Source organism: Staurois parvus, unplaced genomic scaffold, assembly GCF_062004578.1.
Source record: "Staurois parvus isolate SC_StPar_1 unplaced genomic scaffold, SC_StPar_1.0 ptg000272l, whole genome shotgun sequence".
In the NCBI taxonomy this organism is placed as follows: domain Eukaryota; kingdom Metazoa; phylum Chordata; class Amphibia; order Anura; family Ranidae; genus Staurois; species Staurois parvus.
In genome coordinates, this window is record NW_028318068.1 from 3,235,519 (window position 1) to 3,258,837 (window position 23,319).

At 44.1% G+C, this 23,319-nt stretch overlaps 1 protein-coding gene across 1 annotated transcript in view; it reads left to right on the forward strand.

Moving 5' to 3' along the window:
* Window positions 1–23,319, forward strand: part of ME2 (malic enzyme 2) — a 99,829-nt gene that overhangs the window by 14,387 nt on the left and 62,123 nt on the right. Inside the window, exon 2 of the mRNA XM_089681612.1 lies at window positions 20,918–21,034. Within this exon, the coding sequence (XP_089537738.1) occupies window positions 20,927–21,034 (108 nt within the window). The 5' untranslated portion in view covers window positions 20,918–20,926. The remainder of the gene's footprint in view (window positions 1–20,917; window positions 21,035–23,319) is intronic.

Consider the following 23,319-nt stretch of genomic DNA (forward strand, 5'->3'; position numbering starts at 1 on the left):
GACACCCTTGTCTGGGTGTCACACTGGCTGCTGTCCTTTAGCCAGGGTGCTGATTGACTGGGTGACATTTGCCCATTCATGCACAGACAATCCATAACTCTGCACAGAATAGATTTCCTCATGACTTAAAGGGTTAGTTCACCTTTTTTGCAGAAAAATTGATAGTGCTGTCATGGGGCCCCGGTAGTTTACAGATCTGCTGTGTAGACAAACCGAGCCTCATTTAAAGAGGTGGTAAACCCCAAAAAAAACATTTATTATATTGCAGCTTACCATTTCTTAGATGGGATGGCTGCATTCGTTTTTCTTTTGAGTCTTTCTTTACTTTATTTTCACCTGGTGATCCAGCCAGTAAGTCTGTTGTTTTTCAACAGAACAAGCTGTCATGCAGGTGTAGCAGTTCGGCTAGGTTCACATATGTGCGTGCGCACGTCGCAGGTGCAGCAGCCTATTCATGTGAATGGGCTGCTGTACCCACGAGAAACAGGCCAAGAGGCCCCCGAACATTTTTTTTTAAAAGCGCATCAAATGGATCCATATAGGCCTGCGGCATCATGCGATTTTGTGCATGTGAAAAAAAAAGAATCAATGGCACCCTCACGCATCTGCTAAAGAGCAGCACATTTCTGTGTGGGTCGGGAACATGTATGATTATGCACCCATTTCTAACCTGCACATATGTGAACCAAGGCTTGGAGGGATGAGAGAAAACCATTTACCACTGACAGGGGTGCTTACATTGATCAGCTTTTATTTATTTATGTATAACCGTTATCTGAAAAGGAAAACAATATGTAGGCTGTAACTAATTATAAAGTGTGAGCTGGAATTGCAGTTTGTTAGTGTATCTAAATCTGCTAGTAAATCTAACACTCCCCTTCCCACAGATTAACAATGCTTCTGTCCAAAGGTATCTCCTGCATCCAGAGTGGGGGTCACTCTGATACAGGAGGTGTGTTACTGGCCAGATCACCAGGTGAGAACAGAGGGGGGGAAAAAAGAAAACCACCACAGCCACCACATCGAATGATTGCCCCCATCATCACAGGAATGAATGCCTTCCCCTGTCCACAAATCTGCACACGCACACTGCTCTCTCCTTCAGCCTGCGGCTCTCCGCTCCCTCTGTGCAGCGTTAGTTCTGCTGTGGCAGGAGGGTGAGTACACTGTGCATTGTGGAGGAGGGAGAGAAATCGCTCCATGTTTGTTCCCGTGATGATGGGGACACTCTCCTCCTTATAAGCAGGGATGCCTGATATGTTGAGTGTGCCCCCATCATCACAGAAATGAGTGTTTTCCCTCATTTCCATAAACATGCATGCGCAGTGCGGTGTCCCATCCCCTGTAATAGCAATGCTGAGAGTGGATTGAGGGGGTAGAGAGCTGTGGGTTGCGGGGGGGGGGAGCACTGCACAATTGCTGATTGGGGATGAGGAAGAGCGCTCGCTTCTTGTTCCTCTCTGTGATTTTATTTATTTCAGGTACTTATATAGCGTCATCAATTTATGCAGCACTTTACATATATATTGTACATTCACATCAGCCCCTAACCCTCAAGGGGCGTACAATCTAAGGTCCCTAACCCTCAAGGGGCGTACAATCTAAGGTCCCTAACCCTCAAGGGGCGTACAATCTAAGGTCCCTAACCCTCAAGGGGCGTACAATCTAAGGTCCCTAACTCACATTCATACATACACATACTAAGGACAATTTAGACAGGAGCCAGTTAACCTGCCAGCATGTCTTTGGAGTGTGGGAGGAAACAGCAGTACCCGGAGGAAACCCACGCAGGCACAGGGAGAACATGCAAACTCCAGGCAGGTGGTGCCGCGGTTGGGATTTGAACCACGACTCGAGTACTGCCAGGCAGAAGTGCTATTCACTTGGCCACTGTGCTGTTGGGGTAGCATTCCTGCATAAACTAGGATGCATGGTATGTCAAGCACTGCCCCATCATCCCGAAACAAGCCTTGAACCTCCCTACTAATCCACACATGCGCCATGCCTCCTCCTGCAACCCGGGGCTCTCAGCTCCCTCCTTCTGCTCTTAGCACTGCTGTGACAAGGCAAGAGAACGCACTGAGCATGTGCGGGTTTGTGGAGGAACCCTCATTCCAGCTCACTGCTGTGATGCTTGGGCCGCGCTCATCATGCATTCAGCCCTAGCTGGTTTTAGGGAGCGTGTCATATTCCGGGACGCAGTTCTCTGACCTCTGTAAGTCTACATTCACACCTATGCAGTTTGCGTTTGATCCATTTCTACAGTGCTTTTTGTGATGCAGTTTACGTCTTTGCACATGCGTTTTTGGAGCATTTTTTATGCATTTTCCCCCAACTTGTTGCTGGGCAGAATAAAATGCAAAAACGCATCAAAAACGCACTACATTCATTTGTGCAGCATCTCCATTGAAGTCTATTGAACCAAAATGCAGCGTTTTGCGTTTACAAAAAAGTCCCTGACCCTTTCAAAAAAAATGCACCGGTACAAATGCGGATATGTGAACGTGCCCCACAGGAAATCATGTTAAACGCACCGCAAAATGCTTCGGTGTGAACCTAGACTAAGGGGAGGGATGATGTCATCAACTATGCTTGGCTTTGACGTGATCCTGTCATATTCAGGGCAAAGTGACAGAGTCTCTTTAACCCCTTCATGCTGGCGCCTCCCGGCCCTTTGTTTCAGGAGGCGAGGCGGGGTTTAGGATCATGTGACACGCTGTCACGGCAGTCACATAATCGGGAAAGGTCCCAATCGAAAGAGGAGATCGGGACCTTTCTGTGAGTACCGGACATGTGCGCTCTTTGCACATATGTCCTTTTTTAATAGAATGCAAATGTGCGGCTGCTCCGCGTCTAGGCCCAGACTCCGGGAGGCCGCACATTTGCGTTCGTCCCGCGTGAAGAGGTTAAGGCTCCATTCACACTTGTGAAACTTCAAAATCGTGTTATTTTTTTTTTTTTTTTTTTCCTTTTTCAGTGCGGCTTTACAGTGTGACTTGATGCAACTTTGTCTTTGGCCAAGGATGATTGTTTGTGCTGTACAAAGTCGCACACAAGTCGCATGTACAACATTTAGGTGTGACTTTGGAGGGTTTACATTGACGTCTGTGGCCCTCAAGTGAAAGTCAGACCAAACTAGTACAGGCCATACTTTGAAGTCGCACAGAAATGAATGGTACCCATTGGGAAACATGGGGTGCAACTTGTCATGCAACTTTGGACCCGTGTGAGTGGGCTCTAAGTCTCGATTCACACTACTGCGACCTGAAAGTCATGTGACTTTGCCAGGCGGCTTCCTGACGACTTGAGTACTGCTTTGATGTGACTTTGATGCGAGTTAGAGTGACTTTCAGGGAATGCCTCAAATTTCGGACAGATCTTCAGAAGCCTGAAAAAATTTTCTCCATGTGTGGCCAGCTTTTGCAAGTTTCCTGGGCCCCTATTGACAGCTCTTGGGGTCTGACCACTGACTGCCCATTGGTGGTGTCAGGGAAACTGTTCCCCATGTGTGAACGTTTGAGGTAATCCGAGGATTTGGTAGATGCGAGGCTAGTCATTTTGGCTTGTGGAGCACTTGTAGATTTTGATTTTCTCTACAGGTTTCCATACACCCAGGGGCGGACTGACAACTCATAGGGCCCCCGGGCAATAGGGGATCGTGGGGCCCCTGTGTCCTTGCTCAGACTCAAAAAAGCCTATGAAAAAGGTACCAGGGGCATCTCATGGGGCCCCCTACTGACCCCGGGCCCTCAGGCAGTGCCCAAGTTTCTAAATGGTCAGTCCGCCCCTGCATACACCAAATGCACTGTAGTTTTATTTAATATTTCTTTCTCTATCATGGACTAAACAAGGTCCCGCTCGCCTGGCTGGCTGTGGTCCCATGACTACTGGTAGCTTCACAGATGTTTTTCCAATCAGCCAGCAAATGTTCTCCTCTATGGCTGTAGACACCTTTTTAGAACTCAATGGTTTTTTTCTTTTTTTTTTTCCTTTTTCCTCTTGGATGAGACCTTCGAATTGTCACATTACAAAGCCGATCTTCCCTACCCCCAGAGCCATCTGCTGTCCCTGCACATGGAGTGTGCACATCTCTAGGAGGGTGTGGAGGGTCCCTGGTGGATCTGGTTACATCTGTGCCCTATTCACAACAATGCCTCCTTGTTATGTAGATGAACCTGCTGATCTTCTTCATTGTCCAGAGGATTCTGAGGGATAATAGTCTATCCAGTTATCTGATAAGGTCACTTTCCAGCTAGTAATGAGCCCTTCCTTGCTCACTAATATTCATTCTGGTAAGGGTGGGATGGGAAATCCATTTGAGTCAAGCAATCAGGACCTAATCTGCACTACAGTCACCCTGTCACTGGGGGTCTTGTGTAGGCTTCTGGGGTCAACCAGCCCAACACAACAGCTGGAAAACCTTCCATTTCCACTGAAAACCAAACCAAAGGTTCACCAATCAGATGGCAGTAGTCCATTTTTCTCCCGGTTGGCTACATGGTGACAAGACCTATCAACCTAAACATTGGGGTATATGTACAGTGGTGACCCGCCAAAGGTGACTATTGCGGCAAAAGCAGATTGTTATTGTAATCTTTTAATGTGTGTTTAATTTTTATCTTATTTGTGGCTGGAGTTGTGTTTTAACTGAATTTGCAGTCCTGATTCCCTGACAGTGGCCATTTTTGCTTTAGGGGCTCATTCACAAGGGCTTTGGTCTTCCCTATCGGATAATTTGGACATTTCTCTCTTGCATGTAAAAATCATACTTTTTTTGCTAGAAAAATTACTTAGAACCCCCAAATATATATAGATCTCCTAGATTGTAAGCTGGATCAGGGCCCTCCTATACCTCTTGTATTGAACTGTATTGTTGCTGTATTGTCTCCCTTATATTGTAAAGCGCTGAGCAAACTGTTGGCGCTATTTAAATCCTGTATAATAATATATATGTATAATATACTGTGTGTGTGTATATGTATGTATGTATGTACGTGTGTGTGTATGTGTATATGTATGTATGTATGAATATATATATATATATATATATAAAAATAGCAGAGGCCCTAGAGAATAAAATGGTGCATTTTTGCATTTTTTTTTTTTTTGTATAACAAGATATTTGGGCAGCAGCTTTTCAAATGCATTGTTTTTGGAAAAAATACAATTAATGAATTTAGTGCACACAAACACAATATAATACACATTTTTTGTAAAATATAAAAGCTGATGTTACACTGAATAAATAGATACCCAACATGTCATGTTTTAAATACTTGCTGACCATTGGTGTACCTGGTACATCGCTGGACTTTCGGTGGTTATTCCGGAGTGATGCCTGCAGCTGCAGGCATCACCCCGGTACCATTTTTTTTTAGAACCGGTGGTCAGGTCTCTTGTACAAACAACTGGAAGTGACACCACCCCTCCCTCCACCTTCCGCGGCTCTCTCGGGATCTCCTGTCTCATCGGGAGACCCGAGTGACCAGCCAGCACATCCGCCAGCTGGCCAGAAAGCCCAATAAAACCAGGAGCAGCTTTGATCGGCTCTTCCTTTTAGTAAACTGAAAGCAATGACCTAATATCACTTCCAGTTTACTCTCTGGGACATTTTAAAAAACATTTTTAAACATTTAAAAACACTGATCTTGGTGCTTTGAATAATATCAAGAGCAGAGGAGGGATTTTGGGTCTTATAGAACCCAGATACAGTGGGGATCGAAAGTTTGGGCACCCCAGCTAAAAATGTGTATTAATGTGCATAAAGAAGCCAAGGAAAGATGGAAAAATTTCCAAAAGGCATCAAATTACAGATTAGACATTCTTATAATATGTCAACAAAAGTTAGATTTTATTTCCATCATTTACACTTTCAAAATAACAGAAAACAAAAAAATGGCGTCTGCAAAAGTTTGGGCACCCTGCAGAATTTATAGCATGCACTGCCCCCTTTGCAAAGCTGAGACCTGCCAGTGTCATGGATTGTTCTCAATCATCATCTGGGAAGACCAGGTGATGTCAATCTCAAAGGTTTTAAATGCCCAGACTCATCTGACCTTGCCCCAACAATCAGCACCATGGGTTCTTCTAAGAAGTTGTCTAGAAAACTGAAACTGAAAATAGTGCCCTATTATTGAGGTCATTAGGAGGAATTGTGCCACTTCATTTACAGAGGAGGTATGGTGCAAGAATTACTGCCCTGTATCTGACATTCGTGGTGATGCCTCACATGTGTGGGACGGTTGCTGTTTGCATGTGTGAGGGACCGACGTGCGGTTTTTTGTTGTTATTTTTTACATGGTGACTTTAAAATTTTTTCTTTTATTGCTTGCGACAGAAATAGACCTGTGACAGGTACTCTTTATGGAGGTACAGTGGGGATTGAAAGTTTGGGCACCCCAGCTATAAATAGGGCACAATTCCTAACAATGATACCAACAATGGAGCACAATTCTTCCCACTGACACCAATGATAGGGCACTATTCCTCCCAATGACACCAGCAATTGGTCATATGTCCTTCCATTGACACCAGTTAAGAGACAAAATTTCTTCTAATGACACTAATGATGGGGCACTATTCCTACTACTGACACCAATGATGGGGCAAAATTCCTCCTAATGACACCAACCATGGGGCACTTTTCCTACCAATGATGGGACATTGTTTACTGACACCAGGGCATATTCTACTCCCACTGGCATCAGTCCATCCCTCCCCCCCAACAGTCTGAAGGGAAGTATACTGGCCTTTCGTTGAGAAAGTTTGGAGACCCCTGGTATAGAGGAAGAGTTACTCTACCAACATGTAACAATTTGATCGACCTGTGTAAGTTAATAAAAAGTTTATGCCCACTTTTGCATTCCTTTCAGTACAGCCCTTGTAGTTTTACCTGTAGATGGACCTCAATGGTAATTTCTAGACCAGTCATGTGACCGATCTGCGTAGCGGTAATAGACCGCGTGCGGCTCTAGTTTAGCTTTGTCGGGATGACCTCGCCATCAGGATCTCTCATCCTGCTTAGTCTGCTGACCATGTTCCTGTCTCCTGACTCGGCTGGTTTCTGTTCTCTATCACCCCTGAGAGATAATGACAGTATTCAGCACTTGTTTCATGTCACAACATCCCGCCAGGGACTCGCTGAACCGAATCTACAACATAATCGTCAGAAGTTGTATATAGAATACTTTTCTCACAGTCAGCACTGGAGGAACCATGTGAAGGTTACAGATGTAGATCCATCTCTACTGGTCTAATATCGTTGTAAGGGGCACTGCTATCTATATAAAGAGAATATATAGGACGTAATCTAGACATGGCAAGAAAAGTTGCTTTGAAAATTTTGTTTCTACGTTTAATTTTTATTTCTGTGGAAGCTTTTATGAACCTTTTTTTCTTTTTAACATGGAGGAACGCTTGGGAAAAAAAAAATTCAGGTCTCGGGGGACCCATGCCTATATCTACAGCTCTCTGGGACATATGTCTGAACAGCAAGTTGGTGATCTAAAAATATATACAAGAAAAAGGAATGTGAAACGAGGAAAGCCACCAGCACTCCACTGCAAACATATACAGTGTTACATAGTTAGTCTGGCTGAAAAAAGACAAAAGTCCACCCAGTTCAACCGTTAAAAAAAAAAAAAAAAAAAAAAAAAAAAAAAAGTTATCCTACACCCACAATTGATCCAGAGGAAGGCAAACAAACCCATCAAAGCATGATCCAATTTGCTCCTGTGAAAAAAAATTCCTTCCTGATCCCCCGAGAGGCAATCGGATATTCTCTGGATCAACTTTACCTATAAATGTTATATCCAGTTATATTCTGTGTATCTAAGAAAGAATCCAGGACTTTTTTAAAGCAATCCACTGAGCTGGCCAGAACCAACTCTTGAGGGAGTCTATTCCACATTTTCACAGCTCTTACTGTGAAGAAACCTTTCCATGTTTGGAGATTTACATTTCTTTTCCTCTGGACCCCTTATGTATTATACATGGAGATCATATCCCCCTTATGTATTATACATGGTGATCATATCCCTCCTTATGTATTATACATGGAGATCATATCCCCCCTTATGTATTATACATGGAGATCATATCCCCCCTTATGTGTTATACATGGAGATCATATCCCCCCCTTATGTATTATACATGGAGATCATATCCCCTCCTTACGTATTATACATGGAGATCATATCCCCCCTTATGTATTATACATGGAGATCATATCTCCCCTTATGTATTATACATGGTGATCATATCCCCCCTTATGTATTATACATGGTGATCATATCCTCCCTTATGTATTATACATGGAGATCATATCCCCCCTTATGTATTATACATGGAGATCATATCCCCCCTTATGTATTATACATGGAGATCATATCCCCCCTTATGTATTATACATGGAGATCATATCCCCCCTTATGTATTATACATGGAGATCATATCCCCCCTTATGTATTATACATGGAGATCATATCCCCCCATTATGTATTATACATGGAGATCATATCCCCCCTTATGTATTATACATGGAGATCATATCCCCCCTTATGTATTATACATGGAGATCATATCCCCCCTTATGTATTATACATGGAGATCATATCCCCCCTTATGTATTATACATGGAGATCATATCCCCCTTATGTATTCTACATGGAGATCATATCCCCCCTTATGTATTATACATGGAGATCATATCCCCCCTTATGTATTATACATGGAGATCATATCCCCCCTTATCTCCTCTTCTCAAGAGAGAATACATTCAGTTCCTCTAATCTTTCCTCATAGCTGATCTCCTCCATGCCTCGTATCAGTTTGGTTGCCCTTCTCTGTACTTTCTCCAGTTCCCCAATGTTCTTTTTTGTGAATTGGTGCCCAAAACTGAACTGCATATTCCAGGTGAGGTCTTGCTAATGATTTGTACCGGGGGAAATGATATCTCTCTTTGGAGTCTATACCTCTTTTAATACAAGAGAGGATTTTGCTTGCTTTAGAAACTGCAGTGTTTATATACTATTTTATAAGTACAATGTCACGTTGGCCAAGCCAATGTTTTAGGGCCATGCAGGGTCACTGTGTCTCCTTTATTATAATTATTACAATACAGGATTGATATAGCGCCAACCGTTTGCACAGCGCTTTAAAACTTAAAGGGAGACAGTACAGTTACAATACAAAAAAAATGGTTAAGAGGGCCCTGCTCATAAGAGCTCACACTGTAGTAGGGTGGGGGCAAGTGGCACAAGGGGTTATAACTTTGGGGGATGAGCTGATGGAAGTTCAGTTGTTGGAGGCGTGATAGGCTTCCCTGAAAAGATGAGTTTTCAGGGAACGCCTAAAGGTGGCCAAAGTAGGAGATAGCTGACAGATTTGGGTAGGGAGTTCTAGAGGATGGAAGAGACTCTTGAGAAGTCCTGAAGATGAGCACTGGAGTAGGAGATGAGAGCTAGAGAGAAGTAGGTCTTGGGAGGAGTGGAGGGGGCGGTTTGGGTTAGATTTGTGATGTAACCCAGGAAAGAGTTGTGAATGGCTCTGTATGTTGTTGCGGAAGAAACCCTCTGTGGCCCTGAAATGTTGGCTTACTTGACTGATGTGACATTGCACTAATAAAAGGGTGTACATGTTTGCAACAGAGTGCTGATGACGTCATCTTGTTTCACTGTGGTTTACGTCGCGCCATCTTCTACCATCACTATGATCACCCATATGTTACTAAGGTTGTACACTGTAAGGAATGCAGTCCTCATCCAATTTATGAGAATTCAGAATGTGTTGTATACTCTATACAACAAAAGTATTTTCATTAATATTAATAAAATGAAACAAGCAGTACTAATAATGGCCATAGAAGAAACTCAGACCATGAAATTTATAGTGGTTAATTGAAAAATGTCCCCTTACATTGGTGGTCAGTGGAAAAATGTCCCCTTACATTGGTGGTCAGTGGAAAAATGTCCCCTTACATTGGTGGTCAGTGGAAAAATGTCCCCTTACATTGGTGGTCAGTGGGAAAAATGTCACCTTACATTGGTGATCAGTGGGAAAAATGTCACCTTACATTGGGGGCCAGTGGGAAAAATGTCACCTTACATTGGTGATCAGTGGGAAAAATGTCACCTTACATTGGTGATCAGTGGGAAAAATGTCCCCTTACATTGCTGGTCAGTGGAAAAATATCCCCTTACATTGCTGGTCAGTGGAAAATGTCCCCTTACATTGGTGATCAGTGGGAAAAATGTCCCCTTACATTGCTGGTCAGTGGAAAATGTCCCCTTACATTGGTGATCAGTGGGAAAAATGTCCCCTTACATTGGTGGTCAGTGGGAAAAATGTCACCTTACATTGATGATCAGTGGGAAAAATGTCCCCTTACATTGGTGATCAGTGGGAAAAATGTCCCCTTACATTGGTGGTCAGTGGAAAAATGTCCCCTTACATTGGTGGTCAGTGGAAAAATGTCCCCTTACATTGGTGGTCAGTGAAAAATAACCCTCTTGCTTTGTTGGTCAATGTTGCGCCCCCTTACATTGGTCAGTGAAATGCTCTGGTACATAGGTGGTCAGTGGAGAAAGGCTCTCTTAGATTGATGGTTGGTGGAGAAGGACCCCCTTACATTGGTGGTGAGTAGAAAGAATGGTTCCCTTACCAATAGCTAAAAAGATCATTGGTGCCAGTGGTAACTTATCTAGAAGGCAAATGTTTCTCAAGAAACCTCTAGCAACCTCTGGAGGAGCCTTAGGGTTTCATGGAACCTTGGTTAAGAGAGGATGCTCTAGACACTATATAGACAACAAAATGTGCAGCCCCACAGTCTTACCCCCTTCCCGCCTAAGGGTAAAACAAATGTTAATGCCTAAGCACAATTTTGCAACTTTGACGTGTTAGTAAAACCGTACATATGCATCCAGGTGGATTATACCTTGTTTCTTTCAGGACACATTGGCCTTTTCATTTGGTTCTGTGGAAGCAGTGGTCTCTCTTTTGAGGTCCTTATGCTGAGTCCGAACTAGAGCTGTCCAATCTGCAAAGCTCATGCTCCCTGTTTGTTGTTGAGCTTTAGCTGGAGCCCAGCAAGAGACCACTGTTTGCTCACAGAAAGCAAAGGTCCTGCTCTGCAGTATGCTGGTATGGAACAGGCCTTTTTACTCGGGCTGTGGCTTGTTTCTAAAGAACTGTAAGGGCTCATGTACACTGCAGCTGATAATCTCACTTTTAGGAGCTGTTCTGCGTTTTTTCAGCAGCCCGTGAACTCTCCCTAATGTTTTCCTATGTGTCCATGTACATATCTTCGTCCATGTATGTATTTTTTTACATACTGTCACCAGTGCAGTACAGCGTCATCATAAAACTGGCATGGCGGTGATCAGGGACACTGACTGGTGACAGTATGAAAAAAAATATATAATTTTTTTTTATTTTTATTATTTTTTATTACATTTTATTTTCTTTTTTTTTAAGATTTTTTTTTTTCACGTTTCACTATGTCCAAAGTAGTACAATGTTACCATAGTAACATTGTACTACTTTGGGGAAGTGATCAGTATTTTTTTTTTTTTTTACACAATTTGCTTATAGCAAAGAATTACTTTGCTATAAGCAAGCATTTACCTGAATGACATCCATTCATTCAGGGTTTTTCTTTTTTGTGTTTAGCTGTGATTTTGACCACGGCTAATCACATGACACAGCTGGGATGTGATTGGCCCAGCTTGTGCATGTGATCACTGTGACCATTCACAGCTAGACACACTAGTATACAATGGATGGCATGAATGAAGCCATCCATTGTATACAACTGTCATGTGACCTGCTGTGATTGGTCACAGCAGGTTACATGGTACCGGCAACGGGTCAGTACTCAGATCTGTCATCGGCTGTGTCCGAGGTACACGGCTGGTGACAGATCGCGCTTCTGCGTGGCTCTGCAGGCGCGCAAACTGCGCATGCCCGGGAGGACGCCATATGGCATCCTCCCGGAATGCTGAGGGATTTTGTCGGCTGCCAAACGGCCATTGGCCGGGCGGCAAAAGGTTAATGAGCAACTCACACCTAAGCTAATCTCAACACGTACTGCTGTTTCTGCTTCTACTCTCTGTATTTCTCTGAAACAGTCTGAAATAGTTAATAATTTACCACTTTTCAGTGCATTCTGGGCATTTGGGAGGTTCTCCTGTGCTTATCTTTAAAAAAAACGCTTCTAGACACAAACTCGTTATGCAAATGCGGCTAAACAGACTTTTTTAACCTGCGTTTTCCAGCAGTCAGTTTCCATCATTCAGAAGTGTCCCGTGTACATGGGGCCTAAGACTTTGCACAACTTTTGCTTTGGTGCACCTGGAACTTATACAGCCGACCAAATCTGAAAGTTCAGTTGGGCTTTCAGTAATAACCTACAATACAATACATCTGAAGATCGAATTAATATTTTATGACTCTTCCAGAGAACAGGTAACGACTGAATTCTTCATTACTTTATTAACTGCGAATGTGAAGCCTGGAGATTGTGGGATTGTTGGAAAGACATTATCACAGCAGAGCTATTTACTTATTGGCTGCCTTCCCAATTGTCAGGCGTCCAGCATAGGGGAGGCCAGTCATAGCTCTGCTTGTATACTGGTTGGTGCAGCAAGCATGGCGTCTGTTCTCAGCCAATAAGACCGAAGATTGGACCCCTGAATGGCGCTCGGCTCCTTGTTTCTGCTCGAGTAATTCCTTCTCTCCCACGGTACTTCCTAGACATAGTGAGCTGTGAATGTGCATTTACAAGGACATACACTGGAAAGCAGTAATAGCAGCCAGTGCTCCTGAACGATCGCTCTTCATGGCGGGTAGTTGATGATGGGATTTGGAATCATTTCTTCTAGTTATTGTTTTCCCCAAGGTAAGGATGACTGTGTATTGTCTCTGTAGTGCCTGCACTAAAGGCCTGAATATTGTGGTGATGTTATTATAATACAGGATTTATAGAGCTTTTCTTTACTTGATCACTTTTACACTTTATTGGATTAGCAGGCCTGGCAGATGTTTGCTACCCGTCACCTTATTTTATTAGATTTCGTCCATCGTTGTTTTATGCCATATACCGGTATTTACTTTTTGTTCATAAAGTGACACAGCGCAAAAAATACATATATTAAAAGAATTAGAAAAATTATATATTAAAGTCCAACAAGCACAAGTCCCAAATTAATGTCCAATGTTCCAAAGATTTGTGACAAAAAATATATAGAACTCTAACACAAACTTCATATATTTTGTTGGACTTTAATATATAATTTTTCACATTTTTAATTATTTTTATTATTTTCGCCACTTTATGAGTATATTTTGATGTTCAATTATTTTTTGAAGAGCAGCATTTATTTTGATTTATTGTTTATTCCTTTGGCGCAAGTTTTTTCTATTTTTTTTTATTTACTTTTTTGTTTATTTGATTCATTCAAGCCCCCTCGCACTATCCTGGGTTTATTTATTTATTTTTTATGTTAGGTACTTTTATAGTGCTGTCAGTTTATATATATATATATATATATATATATATATATATATATATATATATATATATATATATATATATATATATACACATTCACATCAGTCCCTAACCCTCAAGGGGTGTACAATCTAAGGTCCCTAACTCACATTCATACATACACATACTAGGGACAATTTAGACAGGAGCCAATTAACCTACAAGCAGGTCTTGGGGTGTGGGAAACAGGAGTACCTGGAGGAAACCCACTCAGGCACAGGGAAAACATGCAAACTCCAGTCAGGTGGTGCTGTGGTTGGGATTTGATCCAACGACCCTAGTACTGCCAGGCGGAAGTTAGGAGCAGTGGTGCATTTAGCTTTTTTGCTACCCTAGGCAACACTAAAATTGGGGGCCCCCACCATCAGCACCTGGCCCACGCCGCCACTAAAATTGGGTACCTCCAACAATCACTAGCACAACCGCCCACCCCCCCCGGCCCACACCACTAAAAACCACCAGCTACACCCAAAATAAAAAATGCAAAAAAAAGTCTTCGACAGCTAAAGGTTTAATGTCTACTCCTACCCCTTATTCAGGCCATAGACGGGGTTGAAAATCGGCCGAAAAAAAAATCGGCCGATTTTCGCACCGTTAGTGGGTTAATTGGTCGGCCGTTTTTCGGGGTTTTGGAAAATTCGGGCGATTTTTTCCGGCAATGATGGGCAAATCGGCTGATCGTTTTACCAATATAAAAAATCTGCGCATGAGCCGTGGCCTGCAAGAAGAAGAAGAAAAGGAAGAATAAGAATTCCAGTCCGCTATTATACTTTATATGAAAAGTCTTGCGGATGCAACAATGTATCTATTTGTATCCGAATAAAAACATCTGTATCCAAAATGGATACATTGTTGCAACCGCAAGACTTGCATGTAAAATACAATAGCGGAGCTCTCTGCAAGGGACAGAAGTAATTATGGGGTTAAATGCAGGCCATAGATGGAAGAAAATGGGCCGATTTTTTTTTTTACCGTTGGTGGTAACGTCGGCCGATTGACCGATTTTTTTTTTTTTTTTTTTTTTTTTTTTTTTTCCATTTTTAAAAAAAAAAAAAAAAAAAAAAAAACAGCCGATTTTCGACCCGTCTATGGCCTGCATTACAGCAGTGCACCAGAGATCCAAGGTCGCCATGGCGACTAGAAATTGCGTTCCGTGCCTGTCAGTTTTTTCACTGCCGGGGTTGCTGGCTGCAGGGCTCTTGAGAGTGTCTCGCCCATACAGCCCAGAGCCAGCGCTGACAGTTCCCCCCCTCTCCTTCTCCCTGCAGGGATGGGAGAGCCCCATGTGCACCTGTGTCAGGGCCCCATCAGGGCCTATCAGATTGTGGCTTCAGCAGAGAGCACAGGCAGACCTAGCTACATATACCCCAGGGGGGGGGGGGGGGGGTGAGAGTAAGGTATCTGTCCTTACAATCTGTCTCCCCATGCAGACCTCATGCTGCTTAATTCTAGTACACACGATCGGAAAATAGTATGAAAAAAAATCACTTTTGAAGCGATCGTACGATAATCTGATCATTGGTATATAGCTTTCATCTAAAAGTATTGGAAGGGAACCAAACCAGATCGTACGATTTTTGTCCGAAAATACAACACAATACATGACATCACTTTCAAATTTTTATTCTGTCATAAAAGAATTTTAGTAACCTCTTCACTTTCGATATTCGAATACCATGCAAAAAAAAAAAAAGGTACAATCATTTGTCCAATGGATTGTATGTCCAATATTCTCATCATGTGTGTGTGGGGCTTTTTTTTTTTTTTTTTGGGGAGCTCCACCCAAAAGGGGAAGTTCTGCTTTAAGCCTCTGTCCCCCACTCCCCATTAAGGATTGGCACCTATGGGGAGCGGGTACCTGAATTTGACAGGTACCCGCACCCACTTCCGCTGTGATCGCCTAGGCCAGGGGTAGGCAACCTGCGGCTCTCTAGCTGTTGTGGAACTACATTTCCCATGAGGCATTGCAAAGATTACAAAACTGACAGTTACAGCTATGACTTGCAGAGGCATGATGGAACTTGTAGTCCTGCGGCTTTCAGGTTGCCTACCCCTGGTCTAGGTGTTCGGAAGCGGAAGTTGTCCTCCCCCCTCCCTCTCCATAGTCTTCTGGGACACGTGACAGGACCCAGAAGACTACGGGGCCATTCACAAAGCACAGCGCTTCTTGCGCATGTACAGTGGGCCCCCGGCTGTGAATCCGCAAGCTGTCACAGCCGGGTGTCCACACTAAAGATGCCGGCGCCAGGGAGAGAAGACGGCCGGTGAAACCAGCGGTGGTGAGGACATCGCGGGACCGAGGGACAGGTAAGTGGCTGAACTTATCCTTTAAGGTGTGCAGGTGGAAAATTGGAGTACATGCACAATAGAGGCTGGAAAACTGGTGAGTGAGTCTAAACACCACCTCCCTCCTTGACAACTGCACTAATGCCCCCCTCTGCTGCTCTGAGCCTCTGCTGGAAAAAGACTGCCACTCCTCTGAAAAGTAATCCACACATGGATTTCTTTTCAGAGGCAATTTTTTAGCTGGCTCCTAGATTCAAAGCAAGTTTGTCAAGCCCTTTCTTAAAGGTAACCTGTTTGGATCATGGAGGCTGCCATTGCTGAGCTCCGCCTTTCCGAGTGGCTGATGCTTCGGCCTTCAGCTGGCCATACACGTTTAGATTTATGTTCAAGAATTTTCGTTTGATTTTCTAATCATTAGTGGGGGTCAAATTGAGGTTCATTTTCAACATCAGTGACAGGAAAATTCGAAAGGCTGGAAGGAAAACTTTTCTCGATCAAACAAATTTTTGGCTGGTGTATGTGGTTATCGTTCAGATATTACATTCATTTTGAAGTCAAAGTTTAAAAGCAAAAGACAATTTTCGAACGACATTCATCCATTCATCAAATGTTCAAAGAATTTTCGTACGACTTTTTGTAATGAATATTCTCGTCCGAAAAAACTACACCCAGTGAAGTGACTGGTATCAGGTGAAGCACAGAAGTGAAACAAATCTTCCTACATAAGTTGTACCTGTTTATCTACACCCTCTCTACTCAACATCTGTTTAATTTATTCCATTTCAATGTATAAAGCTTGTAGAGCTGTCAAAAAAAGGGGGTGCTGAAGTTGCACTCTGCAAGCTCAGTGAGGAGAGTTCTGAGAGCTGATTGGATGGAAGATGCCCCTCCCCCTCCCTCTCCACACAGCTGAGGTTGTCAATCAGCTGGAGGTCCTACACCTGTCACCATTTTTCTCTTGGTGTCAGAAAAACTTGTCAGAAGTGATTCATGCTGATAGCAGAGGAAGGAGGCAGCAGACAGAAATGGCACTTAGTGCTCTGGATAGAGACAAGTACACACTATAGAGGGATATGCTTTGTTCGTTTTTCATGTCTGAGGTTTACAACCACTTTAAAACCTAACCCCATGTTGGATGTACTAAGCTAACCCAAACTAACTATGTAGAGGCACAGTAAACATGGAGTTAGGTTTCAAAGTCCCCATTTTCACTGCAGGTAAGTGAAATGTAAATAAGAGAATAAAACAGGGCGCACCCTCTTCGTGCATTACCGTCATAAATAGAAAATGTATTAAAATCACAAATGCAAACTCACAAATAAAAAGGTCAAAAACAGAGACAAGGAGCCAAAGATGACAGTCATGGACAGCGTAGGTCCTTGGGTGGAATGTGCTAACGCGTTTCGGGAGTTGCACTCTCTTCTTCTGAGCAGAAAATGAAGTGAATATTGATGGTTCTTATATAAGAGACCAAATGATAATGGAAACCCAACCTCAACCCCCCCCCCCCCCCGAGCAAAAGGAAGGGTGGAGTCCAACAGGTAACGCCCAAAACAGGAGTTCTCTTGGACTCAAATGAACATGTAATATACACCATATATTAATGACTATCATATATCAATAAATGGCGTTCCAGGTAAACGGATCAGATCCCTTTATAGTATGAAACGTTCCTAGTGTGGATGTAAGTGCATCTGTAATGCAAATATATGGGATCCCTGTAACCAGCGGACTTACAATGCCGCCGAGCGTTAGTGGGGGCAAATTATTCTCTTTTTGCCAGTATCAAGATTCCCCGATCTATTGAGGGCTGCACCTCAGCGAGTGTCTGATTCCTTGTTTTCTGTTGCATAGTTAGTCTGGCTGAAAAAAGACAAAAGTCCATCCAGTTCAACCATTAATCACCTCCCGTCCGGCCGTTGTATATAAACAGTCAGACGGTGGCAGTGCAGGGTCGGGTGACCTTTTATAAACGGCCTCCCCGCACCCTGCTTGTGCGCGCTCCCTGGGAGCGCGCAGCACCGCGATCCGGTGCCCGCTGTGTCCTCCGGACACAGTGGAACACCGATCGTCAGATGGGACCTCTGTGCGAGGTCCCAATCATGTGATCACTGATTGGCCAATCAGTGATCACATGCAGAGTAGTAAGCAAGATGTCACTTCTGATATCATTGCTTACTAAGTGTGAAATCTGTGAATGATCAGAGGTCACATGGTACAAGGCTATTCACAACAGCCTTGTACCATGTGACAAGCTGTGACCAATCACAGCTCACTCAGTAGTTCTCAATGGCTGTAAGAATGCAGCTAGAGAGAAGGAAAAATGATTGCTTTTACAGCCTTTATGGGTGTAAAAGCAATCAGTGTAAAAAACAAACAAACAAAAAAACCACTGTACTGCTAGGGTGACAGTATGTAAAAAAAAAACCCAAACAATTAATATAAAATTTTTTTAAAAAAATTATAATTTTTGGTTATAAACTAATTTCTGTTTTTTTTTTACTAAAAAGATAACGGAATAAATTTTGGCCAAGATTCATGATGAAATATTATTTATTTGCAAAATTTTATAAGAAAAATACTTTTTAAAAAATTTTTGGACTTTTCATTTACATAGCGAAAAAAATTAAAATCCCAGGGGTGAATAAATACTGCCAAAATAAAGCTTTATCTGTCTCAAAAAAATGCAAAAAAATTCATATGGGTACAGTGTGGCATGACTGCGCAATTGTCATTCAAAGTGTGAGACACTGAAAGCTGAAAATTGCCCTGGACAGGAAGGGGGTAAAAAAAAAGTTATAATCCTACACCCACAAATGATCCAGAGGAAGGCAAAAAAAAAAAACAGGAAAGCATGATCCAATTTGCTTCTGCAGGGAAAGAAATTCTTTCCTGATCCCCCGAGAGGCAATCGGATATTCCCTGGATCAACTTTAACTGTGTAGCTTGAAGATCTGAGCGCTGGTGTGGGTATATGTTGAAGTGAAATGTAAATATTTGGGTCATTTTGCCAAAAGAGTAGTTGATTCTTGGCATAGACTGGCAACAGAGGTGGTAAGTCCGTTGACGGTGAATGCATTCAGACATGCCATGTTTGGTCTGTAGATCTATACTTAAGACGGTCATATATAAGTCGAAAACCAAATGTTCAATGTCGGTCGGAAAACGAAAATGGCGCATACGATTGTGCCATAATTTGTTTAGTTTTTCTTGAAGAAAAAAAAAAAAGGCTGCATGTTTGATCAGGCACTTTTGATTGGGGCATGAAAATCGTGTGCCACAGTTGGAACACTAATGAGCAATTCGACAATTAACACAAATTTTGTTTGGTTTCCGGCTCATCTCTGGTCTGGTTTTATACAAAAAAAAAAGTCCAAATAAACAAATTCAATGAAAAATAAAGAAAATGGGGCAGACTCTATGGACCTCTTGGTCTTTTTTCTGCCATTGCTATTCTGTTCCCCTCCAATTATTATTATTATTTGTATTTATTTATTTTTTCTGCTTACCTGATGCTAGGGTGGCCAACGTTGTCCTGCTGAGATCCTCTTCTCTGCAACCACCATTGGGTCCTTCACCACCACATACCCATGTGACATCATTGGGAGACTGCGCCGTTTCTTCCGAGTTCTGGAGCAGCCTCCCCGTGGCGCCCCCTAGGGTGGCCCCTCTCCTCCGTTTAGTGAATGGGGTGACATGCAGCGGATATTCACCCTTTTAATGGAGGCTTTGGGAGCCCTGCACTTAACCCCATTCACTAACAGAGGAAGGGTTGTTCTAGCAGCACATCATTAAGAGGCTGCGCCAGAACCTGGAGGAACCAGCGTGATGATGCGCCACTAGGAATGCCCTCCTCCATTAGTGAATAGGGTGACGCGCAGGGCTCCTGGTGCCTCCTGGGATATGTACATCACATATCCCAGAAGGCAACGGGGACAATAATGTAATTTGGGCGAATGACGGAGGATAGGGGTGGGCCCAAACTGAATGTGATGTACATATCTCAGGAGCCATCGGGAGCCCTGCACCTCACCCCATTCACTATTGGAGAAGGGAAGTGGGTCTAGTGGTGCATCATCTGGAGGCTGCGCCAGAACCTGGAGGAGGCAACGAGATGATGCTCCACTGGGAATGCCTTTCTCCATTAGTCAACAGGGTGACGTGCAGGGCTCCTGGTGCCTCCTGGGATATGTACCTCACATATCCCAGGAGGCAATGGGGACAATGACGTCATTTGTCGGGGCAAATGACGGAAGATAGGGGGTGGGCCCAAACTGAATGTGATGTACATATCCCAGGATCGCATCATTAGGAGGCTGCACCAGAACCTGGAGGAGCCAGCGTGATGATGCGCCGCTAGGAATGCCCTCCTCCATTAGTAAATAGGGTGATGTGCAAGGCTCCTGGTACCTCCTGGAATATGTACATCACATATCCCAAGAGGCAATGGGGTGGGGGCAATGACGTCATTTGTCTGACGGAGGATAGAGGGTGGGCCCAAACTGAATGTGATGTACATATCCCAGGAGCCATTGGGAGCCCTGCACCTCACCCCATTCACTATTGGGGAAGGGGGTGGGCTTAGTGGTGCATCATTGGGAGAACTCGGAGGAGCCGGCGTGATGTCGCGCCACTAGAGTGTGCCCCTCCTCCTTTAGTGAACAGGGTGACGTGCAGGGCTCCCGGTGCCTCCTGGGATATGTACATCATATATCCCAGGAGGCAACAGGGAAAATGACGTCATTTGTCTGGGTGAATGATGGAGGATAGAGGGTGGGCCCACACTGAATCTGCAAGAAAGTAAGTTAAAAAAGAGATACAAATTTGCAGTGGAGAGGAGCCAAGTCCATTGAAAGGGTGGAGATCCGCTTTAAATTATATTGTGTAACCTTTAACTTCTACCAGTAGATGAGCCTCATGTTAATCAAAAAATACTTTTTGGTGCCACCTCTGCCTCCACCGCATCGTACACGTGCCAGTCTCTATGGCCTTTTATATTCTTGTGTGATCTATAGAATGAAGAAGACACATTTATTTAGTGATTCCAATTACAAATCTGTTTCCATTTCCTCCTGCTGTTCTCAGGTTTTCAACATGCTGTCGAGACTTCGAGTCCTGGTCAATGTGGGCACTGCGGCACGGCGCGCCATACACACCAAAGAGAAGGGCAAGGCGCTTCTGCTTAATCCAAGGACCAACAAGGTGAGGAGCTTCACTGGAATTCCCCGGGAATAGTCCACCCTTGTCACCCCGTGTGGCCTTATTGGGGCGATAATAAGGGCAGTAACTCATACCTGTACAGTATATATCTGATCATTCGTATCTGACACTTTGTAAGATGGCTCCCTGGGCATCACGTCTGGTACACTTGAAAGACTTTTCATTGAGTTTTCTTGGCAATTTTTTTTTTTTTTACAAGGTAGATCACTATGTCTTTTTTTTTTTTTTTTTTTTTTTTAACTTTCCCCAATTGGTTTCCTTGGGAACGGCATGCAGAATGTGTATAGACAGTTTATACACACATACTACGTTCAGTTTAGACAGGAGCCAGTTAATCTAACAGCATATCTTTGGAGTGTGGGAGGAAACCGAAGTACCTGGAGGAAACCCACACACACGAAGAACATGCAAACTCGATGCAGATAATGTTCTGTCCGAGATTGGGACCAAGCACTCCAGTGCTGCAAAGCACAACCACTAAACTGCGGTTCCATCCCATAGCAGTATACCAGAAGCTGTTCTCTTACTGGTCAGACTATTGTATACTGAGGTCAGTCCCGTTGATAACTGCTTCCTCCATTTTTTAACTTCTTCTTGTTCAAATAAAGTGTTACTAAACCCAAGAAAAGTAAAATCAGTCTGTATATGCAGTAAAGCATGCTTGTTATACTCACTGTGGAACCTAAGGGGTTAATCCCCTGCATTGTGTAAAGACTGTTTAATCTTAACTTCTCTGATCCTCCCCCTCATCCAGTGTCCCCCTCTTTCTCTCCTGGTAAGACATATGGTGTGGAGACACTCTGCACATGCTCAATTTGGTGTGTATTTCTAGAGAAGTTTTTTTTTTTTTTTTGGAGAGTGCATGTGACCATCACAGGGCCAATCAGCACTGTCCAGACAGAGGTCAGGGGTTCTGCATCCTCCTAGAGCAAAATGAAAACCTCTTCTCCTATAAGTTTTAACCAGTGCTCTGCTAGACACTGATAGAAGTCACAAGACTACTCTAACTGCTGATGACAAAATGTATTTAGCAGTTTATATTTACTAAAATAATTACATTTCCATGTCTGTGTACTGTGGGAGAGCGGATATAGTGCATGCAGGGTCCGGGGAGACCAGATATAGTGAATGCAGGGTCCGGGGCGACTTGATATAGTTAATGCAGGGTCCGGGGAGACCGGATATAGTGAATGCAGGGTCCGGGGAGACCAGATATAGTGAATGCAGGGTCCGGGGAGACCGGATATAGTGAATGCAGGGTCCGGGGAGACCGGATATAGTGAATGCAGGGTCCGGGGAGACCGGATATAGTGAATGCAGGGTCCGGGGAGACCGGATATAGTGAATGCAGGGTCCGGGGAGACCGGATATAGTGAATGCAGGGTCCGGGGAGACCGGATATAGTGAATGCGGGGTCCGGGGAGACCGGATATAGTGAATGCGGGGTCCGGGGAGACCGGATATAGTGAATGCGGGGTCCGGGGAGACCGGATATAGTGAATGCGGGGTCCGGGGAGACCGGATATAGTGAATGCGGGGTCCGGGGAGACCGGATATAGTGAATGCGGGGTCCGGGGAGACCGGATATAGTGAATGCGGGGTCCGGGGAGACCGGATATAGTGAATGCGGGGTCCGGGGAGACCGGATATAGTGAATGCGGGGTCCGGGGAGACCGGATATAGTGAATGCGGGGTCCGGGGAGACCGGATATAGTGAATGCGGGGTCCGGGGAGACCGGATATAGTGAATGCGGGGTCCGGGGAGACCGGATATAGTGAATGCGGGGTCCGGGGAGACCGGATATAGTGAATGCGGGGTCCGGGGAGACCGGATATAGTGAATGCGGGGTCCGGGGAGACCGGATATAGTGAATGCGGGGTCCGGGGAGACCGGATATAGTGAATGCGGGGTCCGGGGAGACCGGATATAGTGAATGCGGGGTCCTGGGAGACCAGATATAGTGAATGCGGGGTCCTGGGAGACCGGATATAGTGAATGCGGGGTCCTGGGAGACCGGATATAGTGAATGCAGGGTCTGGGGAGACCGGATATAGTGAATGCAGGATCCGGGGAAAGCGGATATAGTGCATGCAGGGTCCGGGGTTTAGTAACACTTTAAGCTATGACAATTAAACCTGGAAGCTGATTGGTTATCATGCACAGCTGCACCAGATTCTGTGTGCTTCAGTTTTCGTAAATCTCCCCCATAGTCTTTCCTTCACTCCCCCACTGCTCCGTCCAGCCACCTAGAATAGCTGACTAGAGA